Source organism: Pelobates fuscus, chromosome 3, assembly GCF_036172605.1.
Source record: "Pelobates fuscus isolate aPelFus1 chromosome 3, aPelFus1.pri, whole genome shotgun sequence".
Lineage (NCBI taxonomy): Eukaryota > Metazoa > Chordata > Amphibia > Anura > Pelobatidae > Pelobates > Pelobates fuscus.
Genome location: NC_086319.1, coordinates 159,906,001 through 159,926,960, shown reverse-complemented (window position 1 = coordinate 159,926,960; position 20,960 = coordinate 159,906,001). Strand labels below are relative to the sequence as shown.

General features: G+C 42.3%; 1 protein-coding gene across 1 annotated transcript in view; it reads right to left on the bottom strand.

Moving 5' to 3' along the window:
- Positions 1–12,137, bottom strand: part of DENND11 (DENN domain containing 11) — a 36,282-nt gene extending 24,145 nt beyond the window's left edge. Inside the window, exon 1 of the mRNA XM_063447585.1 lies at positions 11,879–12,137. Within this exon, the coding sequence (XP_063303655.1) occupies positions 11,879–12,071 (193 nt within the window). The 5' untranslated portion in view covers positions 12,072–12,137. The remainder of the gene's footprint in view (positions 1–11,878) is intronic.
- Between the last annotated feature and the right edge of the window lie 8,823 nt (positions 12,138–20,960).

The window sequence follows — 20,960 nt, the reverse complement described above, 5'->3', positions numbered from 1 at the left end:
AAGAGGTAAAACAGGCAACAGAAGACCCCCAGGAACGAATCCACAGGTCCACCCCCCTTTATCCCAAAAGGGGTAAAATACAAACAGATAGACAGACACACTGAAGACCCAGGCAAATCCCCTCAGGTCCACCCCCCTTTATCCCAAAAAGGGGAAAACAAGCAAGACAGAACCCCAGGCAAATCCCCTGCAGGTCCACCCCCCCTTTATCTCAAAATGGGGAAACAGGCAAACAATTCAAACACAATTCAAACACACCCAGGCAACAGATAGACTAAAATGCAGGTAAACAAGTGAGTAACGAGACACCGGGCAAGATATTACCTGTCTTTGATGTCCTCCCGGGAAGCAGTCACAGACACGTGGACGGGTCAATCAAAGGGGCCGGAACATACCGGTGGCTCTGCAGAAGTCTCTACCGTGTACTTGGAGGTGATCAGTCTCCCTTCCTACCCCCAGGATTCCCCCGTCCAACAGCATCTTCCTTAGGACGGCTCACCGGCCAGAGGCCATAGCCCGATGCCCCACGTTGGGAGCCAAATTGTTGTAGATTAATTTAGAAATAAACAAATATGTTTAAATGTCTATCTGTTCCTGTCCAAATCTGAGATGATTAAATTGCGTATACGCAGAAGTAAGCTCACACTGACACATGGAGTTCAGGTTAAAAGCACTTCAGAAAATTTAATACAATCTGGTTGGAAAACAGTTGTGCAGATCTTTTTAAAAGCAAAATGACATCATCATTGAATATCAGATAATGACTAATAAACATCATTGATTGGATTAAACATTATGTGACTAACTTCGTGTCCACCCACCAATATTATTAATTGGCTCAGGGGTTTGAGTGACCAGCTAGGTGTCCTCCCACCGGGAGGTGGTATTGTTCTGGGCAAGGGTGTGGACAGAAGGCTCAGGCGCCATCTTTCCCAGCATGAGGTTTACTCGGTGGAAAGGGGGGCTTGAGCGTCATTTTACACAGTCAGTGATATCAGGCCTCATGTCCAGGTGCAAGGTCTCTTATGAATAGAACATTTCATTACTACTGTGTTCTCGTGGCCTTCAAACTATACTATCTTACAAGTCCTAAGGAGTAGCCGGCACCTCCTGGTACTTGTCCTTGTAGGAAACACGGTCTTTGTCTACTGTATTAATTGGGTTGGGAAATTCAGTCACGTAAGGTAGTTTTAAAATAAACAAGTTAAGTCATGAGGACAAAATGGAGGATTTGAAGAAGTCAGGTTAGGAGGACAAAATGGAGGATTGTCACAATATAAGGTTAAAATGGAGTTAGTACAATAATTCACTACAAGTACAATAATAATTTTTAATAATTCCACATCAGAAGTCCATATGTGTATTTTAGCTTAAAATAGCGGATTTGGAAAATCTCACCTGTCATAGCTTGGCTATATTGTAGTTTGTTTTTCAATTCAATACCATTTACGGTTTAGTGAATGCAGTCATGCAATTTGATTTTAAGTTGAGAATAGCTAGTGGACAAGTGAAAAATCTGACGCCACGATTTGTTTTTTTACATTTCAGTATGTATATTGTGTGTGTACCCTATATAGCTTATAAGATTGCAGGCAGCCCATAACCTATTGCCCACTATTCAGAACAAGATATTCTGAAACAAGTGGCAAGCTAGTGGAGTCCAAAATTAAAGGACCACTCTAGTGCCAGGAAAACATACTCGTTTTCCTGGCACTAGAGTGCCCTGAGGGTGCCCCCCCCTCAGGGACCCACTCCCGCCGGGCTCTGGGGGGAGGAAGGGGTTAAACTTACCTCTTTCTCCAGCGCCGGGCGGGGAGCTTTCCTCCTCCTCTCCTTCTGCCTTGCGATGTCATCGGCTGAATGCGCATGCGCGGCAGGAGCCGCGCTCGCATTCAGCCGGTCGCATAGGAAAGCATTTACAATGCTTTCCTATGGACGCTTGCGTGCTCTCACTGTGATTTTCACAGTGAGAAGCACGCAAGCGCCTCTAGCGGCTGTCAATGAGACAGCCACTAGAGGTTTTGGAGGCTGGATTAACCCTCAGTATAAACATAGCAGTTTCTCTGAAACTGCTATGTTTATTAAAAAAAGGGTTAATCCTAGAGGGACCTGGCACCCAGACCACCTCATTAAACTGAAGTGGTCTGGGTGCCTAGAGTGGTCCTTTAAGTGGAGTCCGTTTCATGCTGCAAATAGAATGAATCTGCCTATTGTATAAGCCAAATAACTAGCAAACAGATTGTCTGGTACAATAAATTTTTATCTACAGGGAAAAGAAAAAATAAACCTTCAATTTGTGAGTAAGGTGAGCAACAAGCCATTTGCAGAGCTAGGCTTTTTCTTAAAGCGGCTGTAAAGGACACCTCTCTGATTTGTCTGTTTTCACTTCTACTGATGTTAGAAAGCAACTTCCTTCTTAACCAAACCACAACCCGGAGCTATGATGAGTCACAATGCAACATGAGGCTAAGAGGAACAGGTTCTTAATTTGGTGCCAGCACATTAGTATCATAAAGCTTGTTTAAGCAAATACTACAGGTCAATATCTTCAAAAGATTACGTTGCCATTCATAAAGGCAAATAACATGTGTTACGTGTGTGTGTTATGTAACAGACTTAATTCCTAGTAATCAGTGAGTTCCTCGTCATAGGGCAGTGTAGGTTTACAAGATCATCCAAGATCAACAGCTCTGAGAAACCTGTAGAAAACATTAATTGTACTATAAACCTGATAAATATGGTGTAAAGTCTGGACGCTATTAAAGACAAATATATCACATAATCCACGGGCAAAGTGCTAAAACACAGCAATCACCATATAGACATCATTAAAAATAGTACCTGTCATGATACCTCTAAAAAACACTTTTTTCTGCTTATTTTTTTTTTTTATTATTGAGGTATACTTTAAACAAACAATAGAAATAAAGCACATAGAATGCAGAACATATGTTCATCAACAGCATTTCAATTGTGGTAAAGAGATCAGTAATACCTCAAAGTATACAGTGCACATATATCACTATAGAATAAGTAGTCAGCACAATATGCACATGTATCAAACACAGCCAAAAATATAACCACCGGATATTTAAGTATCTGCACAATATATAGGGGTCAGATGAGATGGGTATCTGGGAGGGGAGATTAGGTAATTGTATTGCCGGCTTTTACTACAATACCGGCACGGCCAGGCAGCCTCAAATACCGGCTGTGCCAGTAAAAAAATACCAGTCAGGTGGCAAACCTAAGAGTAGTTAAATTTTTTTAAATGGGCATATTCCATGGGCCTGGGCCTGGAGCTGCAGCTCTATCAGCCCCTATGTTAATCCGGCCCTGCCTAAACAGGACAATACAAACAAGAGTGCAAACAGTGCACAAGTGCTCCAGAGGGGGGTTTTACAGAAGAGTAACTGACAAAACGGAGGAGCTGAACCATAGGTGAAGTGAATTAATATCTCAAAACTTTACATTATATATTTCTGAGATACATTTTGTATTCAATGCATGTGATTTGTGGGAATTTGTGTTAAAGTGAACCTATCATGGAAAGTTCACTTAAAAAGGGAACGTGTCACCACTTATCTGACCGTCAACTCCCCATCGCTATCTCATTACAGAACTAGGTGTCACACTTCTACAGTACCCACAGTACAGTACCCATAGTCTACCCGCGCTCCACCCAATCTCTTCACCTATTTTCCATGCATGGGGACACTTCCCCAAGTAGGGCAAACCTTCTCCATGACGCCAACATGCTGGCTACATTTCCAGCGTGTTAACGGAATCACTACATTCCTATACTGCCTAGCCAGGGCTAGCAGCGTCAGCTAAGGAGCTACCATAGCAACCAGCCTTATGTATAGCTATGTTAGAGATGAATTTACCAAAACAGAAAATCTAGGAGCCAACTAATCAGCTACCAATATATAGAAAATTCTGAGGATTACTGAAACTAGCAGAAGACATACACGAATCAAAGATGAGATGTTTGTCAGACTTCTCTCTAACTACCTGTATTTTCCTGAAAAGCCAGTTTATTTGCATTACAGTTTTTGTGCTCCAGTTGCCAAAGTGGCTCCATAAAAACTGAAGATACCACAGTACTCTTTCCTAAGTAAATGGCTCCCATCGGATTTTTCAGAACACTGGGTAAGAGATAAATTTTCTGAACTATTACCTCTAAAGGATTTGCTAAATTAATGGGACAATATAATGGAACTTTAAATGTTTTGTGTTTTTTTTTTTTTGTTTTTTTTTGTTTTTTTACACAGGTCTTTAAAATCTCATATAACAGTAAGCTAACTTTGGTATTGCAGTGGACTATGAAAATTTTTCCCCATGATGATCATGCAAAAGTCTACATTAGTAGAGATATATATATATATATATATATATATATATATATATATATATATATATATATATATATATATATATATATATGTTTTTGTTTTTTTAAAGTCCTATTAGCCGAAAAAGAATAAACTGTTATCTGTAATTCACACACAATGAGAGATAAGAAGGTGAAAAGCTGCATTGCTACTGGGAAAAAGACCTAGGACACGCACTCACAGGGGAGCAATGGACCACGGTGTTCACACTCGTACAACAAGGCTTCTATTGCCACCAAATTCCAAGAAGCAGGATATAAAATGATCTCGCATTGGTACAAAACGCCGGAGAAACTATCGACAATGATGACCACTTGCAATCCAGAATGTTGGAGATGCAGGAAAGACCTGGGAACCCTCTAACATATTTGGTGGACCTGCCCACTAATCACACCCTACTGGGAAGAAATCCACAAAGCCCTAGAGACCGTAACGGACGCGAACCTACCACGCACGCCTGAAACTTACCTGCTCCAACTGACCCCGCTCCCCATAAACAAATACAAAAAGTCAGTGATCCCGCACCTCCTGAACGCAGCCCGCAGCCTCATCCCGGGACACTGGAAAATACCCACGGCCCCGACGCTAAGTGAGTGGATGACCAGAGTGGAAGACATCAGAAGAATAGAGGAGCTCATCTTCTCGGCGGCGGGACGCATACAACACTACCACGACACCTGGTACCACTGGCTACGATGGCTCGCCTCTACCACAGCGCCGGGAGGAGACCAACAACCCTCAGGAGCAGAGGGGGGCTCTCCGCCTGGGTCGGAGCTGGGGGAGCTGAACCCTACCTAACCCACCCCTACCTCCCTCTACACCATCCCGTTTACCCTGGAACCATCCACCTCTTCTGAACCCTATTCTTCATTCCTCCCCCCTCCCCTCCACCCGGGCGACCCTGCCCGCTCACAACCCAGCAGAAATGTACAAACCACCCCCCCCCCCCCAGACACAGAACGAACGACACGCACCACAACCCCAGGTATCCAAATGGGACGTGGCCACGACACACGACAAAGACACACGCGAGATAGCCCTCCAGGGGCATCCCCCCAGTACTCACAACACAATGACCAATAAGCCAGCAACCCCAGCTCCCCTCCCCACTTACCAGACAGCTTCGAACGCAGATACACCTCGACACACGACCCTCTGCTGCCCACAAATCTCACTCTCCCCTGTTAGCATCATTAACAGCTAGGCTTCGAGCCTCATACCCGAAGCCCCAGCGACAGACCCTCCCTACTAGACCTACACGCCGCGATCTAATGCGGGTCACTACCAAGTAAGATACACAACTGAACACCCGTTCAACTGACGAAAACCCCATACGACAAGTGATGTGACACTGAGAAACCTACCAGGTATACTTAACCCACCCCCAAAATAACACCCCGATGGAACGCCAAAACTATCCACCACTGTGAAAATGGCCACACCCTACTACAAAAATAGACGGATCTGAACCACGCAACTATTATTGCAACACTGTTCATGGTATAAATACGGTGCAACCATCACATGCCGTAACGCGGGGATCAACTCGTTGAGTAGCCAAACTCCATAACAATGGCATACCTATACACATGCTCCTTCAGCCCAAACCATCACATGCTCTGTAAACTAACTAATACCATGTTATAATGTGTTACTCATGCACCGTGTATTTCCTGTAACACTTTTCAAACTGCTTTGTAATACGAATTTATAACAAAATAAAAAACATCTAGAATAAAAAAGAAATAAAAAAAAAAAAAAAAAAGCTGCCATATAGCTCCATTCATGTTTTTTAGTTAATGGAACTAGACAATATACAGGAACATTCATAGTGAAGATTAATATTTGACTTATACAGAATTATCTTCCAACAAAAACAAAATCTAGCGATGTTTTAAGTAAGTGGAAGGATGCAATCTATAGACCATGTTGATGAATTGAAGAAGCATATGAAGAAAAGGCACAAAACACAGTATGACAGAAAAATGTGATAAAAGAAAATAAGCAGAAGCTAGTATTTGCCAACCTCTTAGACATTACTGCTCCTTTGGTCACACTACAGAGATTACAAAACAGCTACAACACACACACACACGAATGAAAGAGAGACAAAGAAAGGACAAAACATGACAGATTCATAACATCTCAGAGAAACAGGCAGTTTACCAAGCACTGGAAGAGCCTGGATGTTACCCAATTAAGCAGCCCACAGGTGATAAAACTCCATATAACCAACTTTCTGCATTAGAGCAAGGAAAGAACATTCTAGCACAAAGATTAAAAAATAGCCACTTTAAAATAATAATACCATGGAAACAGATAAGACCATATGTGGTACAGTGGTTCTGTTTTCCTAAATAATTACAGAAAACACGTGGCAGTGGAACATGGCAGCAGGAATATAGGTCGCCCAGAACACACAGGTCAGTCATATTTTTTCCAAAGACCCCCAAAAACGATATCTCTGCTTACAGTGAGGTAGCCGCAGGGTGCAGTGGAAGGTTGTTATACTTGCACAAAGCTGGCATTAGACACAAGTTAATATTATTGATTGTAAAGCTCTGCCTTTTGTCAATATCAAACTTCTCCAGAAGACAAAGTCGACTCTACTTTGGATCGCTACTCATCTTTGAATTGCGTTGGAATTTTAGAGCTGCTTTAACTGACAAATTAGTCAAAGTGGCTCTTTAGATTGTAAGCCTATTTGGGCAAGGCCCCATGATCTACCGTTCCCCTATGTCATATGTGTTTTGTTGAATTGTTTGTCTGTTTACTTACTGTGCAGCCCTGCAGAATATGTTGGTACTATATAAATAATGGCAATTACTTCAAGATGGAAGACACATTCTAAATTTGGGAATACTGTGGTCACGCATTTAAGGAGGAGGAAGGATTAGGATAGGAGGTGGGTGTTACAGCTAATGGAGCACCCATGTGGTCACGCAGTGGGCTGGAAAAGGGCCAAGTATAAACAATGTTTGTGCATACTGCTTTACTTAAAGGACCATAGAAAAAAAAAAGTGTGGCGTAGAGCAGGGCACGGTGGACACCTGGTATTTAGTCAATCCGTTCTAAAACAGCTCGACTACTTAAAACGAGGGACACCAGGACACTCACGGTGCCATAACCATGTAGTGTTGCCACGTTTCTTGGAAAAAAGACCAGGTACGCTAATTTGCGTAAATTAAAACCAAGCGACATGATTATTTTCACTACTAGTGTGTGCTATACTTGAAAATGTCTGCTCAGGATTATTCACTGTGAGTAGCAGAGAATGGAGAAGATACTTTTACCTCTGACCAGTTTTAGCCCAAAATATCTCAAATGTAAACCTTCAACAAGAAAGCTATTTTTTAAAATATGGTTAGCTTAGAAATGTCACCTTTCTTGTTAAAAAAAAAAATACTGGCCATGCCAATTTGCATAATTACATTATTATATGCATGACATCCCATGGGGTTACATAATATTTGAAAGAAAAACAAAATCACTAAAAAAATTACTGTGTACAGCAGTGTGTCATTGAGCGTATACTGTCTAAATCAGTGTGTATATGCCAAGTATAATATCATGCTGCCATACTGGCTCTGTAGCGGCCTCAGATGGCAGGGTCACTCTCCTTCAGACATAACACAGCATTGTCAGAGTCCAATCAGAGAAAAATACCTTCTTTTTCACTGCCGGTATTTTTGCAATACTGTCTGCGACGCTAAAATTGCAGCCATGTGGCAACCCTATAGAAACAACAGCATGCTGTAATTGTAACGGTGCTTGGGGTGTTCTTTTAATGGTGTAAACATACACCAAAATAAATCCTATAATACACCTTCAAATATCCTCTCTTAAACCCCCATTGCGTGGAAACTATTGGGATTGGCAATAGCTTTGTGCTAAAAGGGAACATATTTGGGATGGGAAGGCAGACATTTTCAGGATAAATCAAAGTGAATTTCAAATTTAAGCTCAATAGAGCTTGTTGTGGAAATGAAATATTATCCTGATTTCTTTAAACTAGTAAAATGTCTATTTACTTTATATAGTTCTCAATCAGCATTTATCGTTTTATATGATTTACCTAAAATGTCCGCTAGGGCCAGGGAGTTTCCCTTAGTCATCGAATAACACCCTCACTAACAAGATGGCGCTGGAATCTGGGGGGAGACCCGCAAGATGCCAGTGACATCACACCCGGTAGGACGAGCAATAAATCAACCACTTAACCCCTAACCAATTATTGATGTATAAATCAATGTTATCTCTGACAATGCCTATGATGTAATTGTGCTTTATAAGGGGCATGCCACCCCCTTCTAATAAACATTCCTCAAGTTCTTCATTAACCTGAAACTTGTGTCTGGTGTGAATTACTTCAGGGAGCGTGCACGCACTGTTTCTTTAATTTGGCCAGGGGCAGATACACAAAATAATCAATTTATTGATTGATTTCCACTTCATTGCTGAACTGGAGAAATCTCTAAATGAGCTATACTTACTTTCAGTTTGGCTATTTTGTCCTTAAAGGGACACTATAGTCACCAGAACAACCACAGATTAATGTAGTTGTTCTGGTGAGTATAATCATTATATGCAGGAATTTTCATGCAAACACTGTCAAAAAAACTCCTCAGATGGCCCCTGGAGGCGCTTCCTGGCTCAGTGCTGCACAGTAGGCAGCAGTGCCGTTCAGCGTCTCCACGCTCTGCATGGGGACACTGAATTTTCCTCCTAGAGATGCATTAATTCAATGCATCTCTATGAGGAGGTGCTGATTGGCCAAAACGGCATTTGGTGGTGCGGCCCTTACTGATTTTAGCCAAAGACGGGGAAAGCATTGGATTGGCAAAATATCAGCAAGTCTGATGACGTCACCAAGGGGGCGGGGCCAGCTTGGCACTGGAAATAAGGTGAGTTTTATTAACATTTAAGGGGGTTAAGGGGGGAAAGCCACCTAAATGGTGGGTTTAGCGCCATAGAGTCAGGAATAGATGTTTGTGTTCCTGACCCTATAGTGTTCCTTTAAATTTTAAATTATCTTTGAATTGTCACTTCAGTAAATAACCCTGATACTGTTGGACATAAAGTTAAAGGACCACTCTAGGCACCCAGACCACTTCAGCTTAATGAAGTGGTCTGGGTGCCAGGTCCAGCTAGGGTTAACCCATTTTTTATAAACATAGCAGTTTCAGAGTAACTGCTATGTTTATAAATTGGTTAAGCCTTCCCCCTAATCCTCAAGTGGCTGTCTCACTGACAGCCGCTAGAGGCGCCTGCGGGATTCTCACTGTGAAAATCACAGTGAGAGCACGCAAGCGTCCATAGGAAAGCATTGTAAATGCTTTCCTATGCGACCGGCTGAATGCGCGCGCAGCTCTTGCCGCGCGTGCGCATTCAGCCGACGGGGCGGAGAGGAGGAGGAGAGCTCCACGCCCAGCGCTGGAAAAAGGTAAGTTTTAACCCTTTTCCCCTTTCCAGAGCCGGGCGGGATGGGGTCCCTGAGGGTGGGGGCACCCTCAGGGCACTCTAGTGCCAGGAAAACGAGTATGCTTTCCTGGCACTAGAGTGGTCCTTTAAGCTGTGCATAAGGTAACTCCAAGCATGCTAGTACTGCACACAGATTAATACATATCATTTCAAACACGAGGAAGAGAGGAAATCTCTTAAAAGCTTGTCTTTTAAATATTATGTTAGTACAATAAAAAAAGAAAAGTATCATTGCTCTAGGATAGATAGATAGATAGATAGATAGATAAATACACACACATTTTAATAATATGAGGATGTTAAGCTTCAATGGTGGTTTCCTATGAAATAAAATATTGCCAGGTCAGACTTTGATGTCACTTAGCAGGGTAAGAATCTCTGTCACATACTCTGTGTTCTGGTGAGTATAATCCCTTGTGCATTCATGCCTGCTGATAGGCATTAAACATGGTATGCAGAGAAAGACAATGATACCCATTCACTGTTAACCCCTACCAGCCAGGTGGGTATCCCATTTGTATAACTGTAAAGATTTGCAGAATACGTTGGCAATATAGAAATAAATACTACTACTATGAATTTCTCTAATCCCATCCTTTGAGGTTTCATTAAATTTGACAGCACCAGGAAGTTTTCTAGATAATGTTTAAGCGTTTCCCCTTAATATTACATGGCAGTGCACAGCCTATTCCATAAACACAGGACAGCAGTGGTTTAGGCGCACAGCAGGTGTTTGTGGGAATGATTTCAGGTAGAACTGCATTATCTGAGTAAAAATGGGAAAGGCTGTTGGCTGGGGGTGGGGATGAAAAAGCAAAATTATCAAGTCTAACTTGAAAGGGAAAAAAGGGGGGGGGGGTTATCAAAGACTTAAACAATTAGCATTCAAAACTGTAATATAAACATTACATCTAACAGGTGGATGCCTGAACAGCCGCTTTAACTAAGTCTGACACTGCATGTGTGTTTGTGTCTCTCTCTATCGCTTGTCCTTTGCATTTTGGGGGTCTTCTGTCACATTTAAATAAGATACATTAAAGGTGAACCTTAAACTAAAAGATAATGCCATTGAGGGATTCTGGATACATAATAATAAGCCATGTGTGGTTATAGATGTCTCTCTAGAACACCAATACATGCCATATTATATTACATGATCAGTTTCGGTTAGGGTTATTTGGTATAAAAGCAACACTTCAGGCACCATAACTACTACATAACAATTACGTTGTTATGGCACCTGATGTCCATTGGCATATCTCTCCCTACATACACCTAATTATAAGTTTACAAAGCCACAAATCTGTAAATTTTACCTTCAAAATATTACATAACACCATTGTATATTAGTAATGTGCTGCGTAATTTGTTGGTGCTCAATACACGCCAACAATTCTATTTAACAATTTTCTAAACATCACAACAGATTGTACATTGATCAAGTAATGAGTGTTCGCCTGCTCCCTCCCAGGAGACTATCATCTGATCTCTACCTCCATCCTAGGTTACTTCCCCCACAGTCCCCAGAGGCATGTTTGCCAGAAAGGAAGGGGATTACTATACAATATATTACCAGACAGGTATTCCACATATTATTTAGACACAGGTTAGATAAAACCACTGTCCAGTTTTTCAATAGGTAGTGACCACCAACACGTGAATGTCAATAGTACACACAGTCTCAGACAGATGTTCAACATATAATGACCCACTGTCTCTAGCAGGCGAATGTTATATAAGATCGCCCCATTCCACGTATAGAATATAATATCATGTGACCCCCTATGTTATGTGACAGCAGAATATGAATGTATCATTTGATAATACACACAGAGCTCTCCTCCACTAGGTTAATTAATACAATGCAGACACCCAGCCAGGTGTGCTCTATATACCATATACCGATAGAGGACACCCCCTGCCCCCCTCCCTGTCCCTATATACCATATACCGATAGGGGCTATCCAGTGCCCTCTCCCTGTCCCCGGTGGGGGCTCACTCACCGCTGCGGGGATCGAATGTGACCACGAACACGGCCGCGATGTGATCATCCTCCAGCTGGGGCAGAGGAGACAGCTCACCGACCGGCCTGCGGCTCCAGCCCGCCCCGTACCCGGTCCGCAGCTCGGGCTCGGGACTCACAGCCGGACCCTCGGCCCAGTCCAGCAGCGGAGCCCGATCTGTCCGCCCGGCCATCCCGTGCACGGCCGAGTCCAGCACGGGCGCCGGAAACCAGGGCACTGACAACCCGCTCTGCCTCCTGCCCTGGCTGCAGATGGATAGAGCACTTTCACATTCTACGTCACTTCCTGCCGGAGCCGCTGGGGACTGAGATTACCCAGTGAGCTGTACAATGACTCCATGGGTGTGTATTGATGGGGTACCAATGCATCCCTTCTTGCCTTTATCAAAGATAAACCTCACAGTGGGAACACTCCACACTGAAAGTGCTATTTATTACTGCATTATATAGACAATGCACTTAAAAATGCAAGTGCAAATAAAATTAAAAATATATCCTGCATTTGCTGGTGTTCTGTTATTATTTTGGCCCTGTCAGAAATCTGGACCATTTCACTTCCAGTGACAAGGAATTAGCTGTTTCTCAGCAGTTTCATGTAGTGACCATGCACTCAAGCACATCTTCTGATGGGACCAAAGAAATAACAGAGGATGGCTGTCAGCACAATCAGCACTAGAAGTGGTGCACCCAGAGATTCACGGTTCAATCGAACAGAGATTCAGGAACCATGTTTCTGGAGCTTATGCTGAAGCTCATTTGAGCTTTGATGTTTTATATATATATACACACACAAACACACGTCCTCACTGTAAATTTGAAACCCTGATCACCTCCCTACCAGCAGGAAAAGGCTGTCATCCGATTATAGACTCAGGTCAGTCTCTCCAGCCATCTCAGCAAACCTCACTTAGATCTAACCATTGATTATTAGTCTTTTTAGGACCAGGCATTCTGCCTATCAATCCCAGCCATCCAGTCACTCAGCTCTGATCAGTGACTAATAATCAATCCCAGCCATCCACTCAATCCCAGCCAGGGCCAGTGTTTCCTATAGGCCAATTAGGCGGCCGCCTAGGGCACTTCTGCTTTATGATAGTCTGTGACGGCCCTCTATCAAGTTTCCCCAGCGGCCGCCCCTCTATTATTTCTAGTGTGCCGCCCGCCATGTTCACGGGCGCTAAGGAGCACTTACATTGCTGCTCGCTAGCGCCCGGTAAAACACCGGTCCGGCGGCATACACATCCCGCTCAGCCAGACTCCCCCCCTCAGTTATTCATTGCAACAAGCGGCAGAAGCGCAAAGGCGCTTCAATTGCTCACTCCCGCCCCTTGCCCAGTTTGTGGGGACAGTGGGCGGGAGCATTTCAGAAAATGTTCAGAAAAAATATGTACTGGGGCCGCCAGGCTAAAGCAAGATGGACATAGAAACAGCATTGAAGGTAAGATGTATGTCAGAGAATGTGTTAGAGTGCTTCAGTCAATTTGTTTGTGTATGTTTGTCTGTATAAGTCATGTGTCTATATGGGTCATTGTGTGTCTGTATGGGTCAGAGTGTGTCTGTATGGGGCATTGTGTGTCTGTATGGGTCAGAGTGTGTCTGTATGGGGCATTGTGTGTCTGTATGGGTCAGTGTGTGTCTGTATTGGGCATTGTGTGTCTGTATGGGTCAGTTTGTGTCTATATGTGTGTCTCTGCATAAATCAGTGTGCGTCAGTCTGCATGGGTCAGTGCGTGTGTGTTAGTCTGCATGAGTGGGTGGAGCGAATGGGGCTGCAAAATATTTTTTGCCTATGGCGGCAAAAATGCTTGCACCGGCCCTGATCCCAGCCATCCAGTTACTCTGCTTATTATTAGTCGTTATAAGACCAAGCAATCCTCCTACAAACCCCAGCCGTCCAGTCATTCACTAGGGATCGAGTAGGTGGACGCTAGCTGTTATCATTGATTTTTAATCTTTATTAATGGAACAGCACCAGGCACCCCTCCTATCAATTACAGCCATCCAGTTTAACAGCTAGCACTGATTCTTAATTAGTAATCATTAGAACCGGACACTGTCCTATCAGTTACAGCCATCCACTAACCCTGAGGGAAGTTGCAGTCCATAGCAACAAGGCTGCAGCGGGATTCCATTCTTGCCCTGCTCTAGTTATGAGATAAAATTAATTTATGTGTTGATATATTTTATATTATTTATTTTTAAGTTGACCAGTTGGTGAAGGTGTGTGTGTATAAGCAGTATTTAGGTGATACAATCCCTTTATTCCATACAGTCACTGTATAAGCAGTGTTTAGGTGATACAGTTCCTTTATGCTCTACATTAACAGTATTTTTTGGTTAACCACATTAGTATTACAATCACATACATTGGTTGAATTGGCACATGGATACCCATGTGAGCAGTAATGCCATGCCAACCCTTATTACTGACAATTCAAACATTTTTTATATTTCCATTCACACACAGAAGAAAACACACTATACTTTTCATGCATCAAGACTTACAACGCATACTGCTGACCATACACACCTTTCATATCCCCATTCACCCACACACCATTCTCTCCATTCATACACTACCACATGTATTAACTATGTGATCACAGTCACAGTCCACAATGTTAAAACTGCTGTGCAAATAGTCAGACAGAAGAAGCTTGTTATGATCCACTTTAACTTCAATATTCCACCCTGGACATTAGTATTAAACATGGACCTCTTCATCTGACTCGTATGCCACAGGAGATCATGCTTATCACAGGTGTCACACACAAAAGAAAAAATAAACAAAACCACATTGTTAGAGTGAATGGCATAATTATAGAGTCAGTAACAAATAGAAGAATATTCTAACATTAAAAGTGAGATTAATATACATCATAAAAGAAAAGGAGGGGAATGAAAAACCTGATCTGTGGACAAATGGTAGAAGATCAGAAAAGTATAATAAGGATGGGTTCCCTTTGTCTATCCTACTGGACGCTGTAAAATATTCTGCACACCTCAACCTCTCAATGCAATATAAATATAACTTGAGCGTCCTAATAAAGAAACAATCCTCATTGTATTTCAAAAACTCAGTACAGTTTCCTCACCTTTTTGTATTTTCTTTGTTGTATTGTTTAGGTGACCATATACTGATCGACTGTCACTGCACCTACAAAGATAATTAAAACCACCATATGTTGTATTATGGTACATGATGTTAAAATAGAATGTGTATTTTCCTATTTATTGTTCTGGAGTAATTAAATCTTTGTGGATTTTGAGTATGAGTACAATTTTGCGTGACAAAGCTTTCATGCAGTGTGTGATATAACAGACCTTTAAAGACAAAACAAAACAGAGCACGTAGGTACACCACAAGGGAACCTACAATGCTTCCTGGAGATATAGATAGTAGTATTGCTAAATATAAATATAAAGTAATTAACCTGTAGCGAAGTAAATGTCCGCTGAGATTCTGCAGAACAGTATTGAAAGAAAATATAAATAAAATACAATACAAAAACCACCTTGAACGGTAAACCTACTATCTCGAAATAAGTATTGTACAAAGTCTCACAAGGCTGGTATCAAAATAAAAAGGAGCTTTATTAAATATGGCTCTATACATAAACACAAGTCAGCCCCTGTGAGAACAATTGATTGCTGCAAGGAAAGAGAGGTTATGTAGTCAGTCAGTATACAGAGCACCAAATGGATCTAGCAGTCAAGCCATGTCAGCCTTTATGAGGCATGAAGGGCTGTTTAAATCAGTCAAATAAACCATGTTGGGTGGCCAAATAGGTATATACAATATAGCAGATAAGAGAAAGATGAAAAATGCTATTACCAGTAAAAACAAAAAGGAGAGAGGAACCACGCCCCAGATAGTAATTAATAAAATATACGTACATAAAGAATTTTTCTTAAACGGTTCACATATAACCTCAAAAATAAAACAGAGAGGAAACACAATAGTGCAATATGGTTTGACAATTGAGTGAAATGGTGAAGTGAATTAGAGCAGTATGCACTCACATTTGATAGAGCTAACCAGGAGCTCTACCGTAATTCACATAGACGGAACAATCCCTGTCTAAGGATCTATGTGGAAGCGGATGACTCCAATATTCCAGAAAAATGGCAATATAAAAAATATAAAACAAAACTCCAATAGTGCAGTATATTCTGATAAAAATAAGGAGAAATAAAATAAAGAGTGCAGTACTCACATTTACTAGAGCAGAAACTTGCTCCAGTATACTCACCTTGGGTGGTATAATCCCCACCAGAGGATATAATGACCAGGAAGTAAAATGGTGGATCCAAAATAAATAGATTTATATAGCTTTAAAATACACTATTTAATGACATATATATAAAACATGGTGGCTATAAAAAAAAGTCCCACTTAACGCGTTTTGCCTATCAGGCTTCTTCAGAAGTGTGGGGCAGTCTTTAAAAATGTCCTTTATATAGGTAGCATAATCATAAACAATTACTTCCTGGTGTGTCCAATATCCTGTTACCACTCGTGGAACGCACGCAATTATTATATATTGGAGTGAGCACCTATTATATTCTTTTCTATTACCAGTAAAAGACTGGCAAAAAGTTAAACTGTCAAAGCCTCTCTCCCTGTTAAGCTTGCTAGACAGACATAGGAGGAAAGATCAAAAGTAAAAATCAAAGTAAGTGTACCATCAGAGCAACATGCTAACCATTAGTGAAAAATAAAGTGCCCAGTGATAAAACAAAAAGCAATAACGCCCAACACGCATTTGGGTGCAGAACTACATGCACCTTTTTCAGGGGCCCTGATTTATTTTGATACCAGCATTGTGAGACTTTGTACAATACTTATTTCAAGATAGGTTTACCATACAAGGTGGTTTTTGTATTGTATTTTATTTTTTATTTCTTGTAATACTGTTCTGCAGAATCTCAGTTGAAAATTAACTTCGCTACAGGTTAATTACTTTATATTTATATTTAGTAATACTACTATCTATATCTCCAGGAAGCATTGTAGGTTCCCTTGTGGTGAATCTACATGCTCTGTTTTGTTTTGTCTTTCTTGATTGTCTAGGGTTATGCCATGAGAGACCCCTGGAGTCTCTCTTTGGTGCCTAGGAGCATTGGGAACACTTGGACACATTTCACTTAGGATTGTGTCTAAAGTTGTTAGGTGGCAAAGGAGTGGGGTTACATAAGGGCAGAGGAGGGGAGGGGGCTATTAGGGCATATGAAGGGCAGAGATAGCCTACAGATCAATGAAGTGAGGCATATTGGGGGGGGGGGGGGGCGGCAGAGATAGCCTACAGATCAGTGAAGTGAGGCATATGGGGGGGGGGGGACAGAGATAGCCTACAGATCAGTGAAGTGAGGCATATTGGGTGGGGGGTGCAGAGATAGCCTACAGATCAGTGAAGTGAGGCAAATTGGGGGGGGGGCAGATATAGCCTACAGATCAGTGAAGTGAGGCATATGGGGGGGGGGGGCAGAGATAGCCTACAGATCAGTGAAGTGAGGCATATGGGGGGGGAGACAGAGATAGCCTACAGATCAGTGAAGTGAGGCATATTGGGGGGGGCAGAGATAGCCTACAGATCAGTGAAGTGAGGCAAATTGGGGGGGGGCCATATACCCATGTTGTCTCTGATCTTGAAATCCATGTGTTTATAGATGTTCAACAATCCTATCCTTTAAAGGGACACTATAGTCACCTGAACAACTTTAGCTTAAAGGGACACTCCAGGCACCCAGACCACTTCTGCCCACTGGAGTGGTCTGGGTGCCAACTCCCACTACTCTTAACCCTGCAAGTGTAATTGTTGCAGTTTTTTTTATAAACAGCAATAATTACCTTGCAGGGTTAACTCCACCTCTTGTGGCTGTCTACTAGACAGCCACTAGAGGTCACTTCCTGACTCATAGCACAGATTATCTGTGCTACAGCGTCGCTGGACGTCCGCGGAGGAAGAGGCAGCGACGAGGGACATCGTCGCTGCCTCAGGTAAGTGACTGAAGGGGTTTTCACCCCTTCAGCAACTGGGCATTGGGGGGTGGGAGGGAGAGGGAACCTGCAGTTTTCCTGGCACTGGAGTTTTCCTTTAATGAAGCAGTTTTGGTGTATAGAACATGCCCCTGCAGCCTCACTGCTCAATCCTCTGCCATTTAGGAGTTAAATCCCTTTGTTCATGAACCCTAGTCACACCTCCCTGCATGTGACTTGCACAGCCTTCCATAAACACTTCCTGTAAAGAGAGCCCTATTTAGACTTTATTGCAAGTTCTGTTTAATTAAGATTTTCTTATCCCCTGCTATGTTAATAGCTTGCTAGACCCTGCAAGAGCCTCCTGTATGTGATTAAAGTTTAATTTAGAGATTGAGATTGAGATACAATTATTTAAGGTAAATTACATCTGTTTGAAAGTGAAACCAGTTTTTTTTTTCATGCAGGCTCTGTCAATCATAGCCAGGGGAGTAGTGGCTAGGGCTGCGTAAACTGAAACAAAGTGATTTAAATGACAGTGAATCAAGCAGTGAAATTGCAGGGGAATGATCTATACACTAAAACTGCTTTATTTAGCTAAAGTAATGTAGGTGACTATAGTGTTCCTTTAACATGGTTTCCATTACTTTCCCCACTACTGAAGTAAGGCTTACTGGCTTATAGTTGCCCTACTACCTTTCTTGTGAATGGGCACAACATTCGCTAACTTCCAATTTTCTGGGACTACTCCTGTAAACAATGATTGGTTAAATAAATCTGGTAATACAAAGGGTTTTGCTAGTACAAGACTAAGCTCTGTAACCCCTTAATGACCAGGCAATTTTTCAATTTTATTACCGTTAAGGACCAGGGCTCTTTTTACATTTCTGCAGTGGTTGTGTTTAGATGTATTTGCCTCTTACACATTTACTGTACCCATACATATTATATACCATTTTTCTCGCTATTAAATGTTTATTCTAAAGATACCATTATTTACATCATATCATATAATTTACTAGAATAAAAAAAGTAAAATATGATGGGAAAAAAAAAAAAACACAGCTGGCCATCATGCACCCATGTCCCAGTTGGAACATGTCTGAAGCCGGCCAATGTAATTCACCTCCGTCAAACTGTATGTTTTTTGAAAAGTACACACCCTAGGGCATTTCACATGGTGGCATTTCAACACTTAACATGCACTAATTCTACCACCAGTCTCTGTCAAACGTTTTTGTGGTGTTATTTTTCACTCACACATTCTACTTTGGGCATAGATTCTAAGCTCCTGTTAGGTGTTACTGCCAAAGGACACCCCAATATGTACTCGGCATAATCTCCCGAGTACAGCGATAACACTCATGCATACGTTTGTCGGGTTCACTGGGGGGTGCAAAGCAAAATGTCTGATATGCGTTTTTCAAATTTTACATATCTTGTTTGCCTATCTTCTTTTGGGGGCCTTATCAGATATCCCAATGTATTTTCTTGCCATGAGCGTGCATATATTTGAAAAGTTGACACCCCACAGTAGTTGAAGAACGTGTATGGAGGTAACTGTTCAATCCTCAATTTTACACACGCACACCACTTTTTGACTGTGATTTAGGAGAGCCCGTTGTTGGTTATTGCAAGAAAACACCCCGGGTTGTTTTCGGCAAGGCCTCCTTAGGACACCCATGCCCCCCATGCATAGGTTTGCCAGGATTTTGGGAAGGTACGGTTACAATTGTATGACTTACAATTTGAGCTGAAATTGAGAGTATTTCTTTTGATTGGCCTATCTTTAGCTTGGGGCTTATCACATACCCCAGTTTTATATATCGCCACAAAAGGGTACATACTTGAAACATAGATACCACGAGGTATTGCATGTGGAGTGCTTTGATGCAACTTTTTTTTAGCCAGACAAAAAATTAAAAAAAAGTTGAAGAACGTGTGTGGAGGTAACTGCTCAATCCTCAATTTTACACACGCACACCGCTTTTTGACTGTGATTTAGGAGAGCCCGTTGTTGGTTATTGCAAGAAAACACCCCGGGTTGTTTTCTGCGAGGCCTCCAAAGGACACCCATGCCCCCCATGCACAGGGTAAATGTAACAAACCCCCCCCGCCACCCCCTCCCCCCAAAAAAAAACAAACCAAAAAAAAAAAAGACACCAAAAAAACAAAAAACGGAACGGCAAATGTTAAAAAATTAATTAAAAATGGACCAGCGTGTGGTATCGTTTGAAGCAGTCGCCAATGCAGAGTCCAGGCTGTCCAGGGCAATCAGGACGGTAATATACACTTTTTCTCTGCCCCCTCTTAGAACAGACCCTGCATCTTTTTTGGGGATTCTGCTTTGCCACAGTAGGGGTAATTTTAAAAATAAAATGTGTAGCCCCAACTCTGCTCTCTCCCATCACCACCCGGGGAGCAGGTGCATCACGGTACAAAATCCCCAAAATGATCTGGAGCTGAAACTGTAAAAATCTCAGTTGCGTCCCGGGGTTTGCTTTTTTGAACATCAAGAAGGCGTTGTTGGTTGCAATCTGCATTCGGTAGATTGCAACCTTTTTGTACCAGGCCCTTGTCTTTCGTATAACTAGGTAGGGCTGCAGCAGCTGATCTGCCAGATCAACCCCACCCATATGACGGTTATAGGCCTTGATGCACACTGGCTTCCTCGTTCTCTCAGCTCTGCCACCTACCAGGGACCTCCACAGTCCCCTCAGTGTGGATGGTGGTAAGAAGGTACACATCCTTCTTGTCTATGTACTTAACTGCCAACAGCTCCTCTTGGCGCAGAGCTGAGGTCTCCCCCCTTTGTAGCCGGGTGCGTGCAAGTTGTCCTGGGAAACCTGTGCTGTTCTTTTTAATTGTGCCACAAGCTACTGTATCAAAACAGTACAGTAGCTTGAACAAAGGGACACTTGTATAAAAATTGTCAGTATACAAGTGGTACCCTTTGTTCATCAGGGGGAATATCAGGTCCCAGACAATCTTGCCACTGGTTCCCATATGTTCTGGGCAACCTGGAGGGTCAAGGTGGCTATCCTTCCCTCGTACACCCGGAAGGCCTGAGTATACCCAGTCT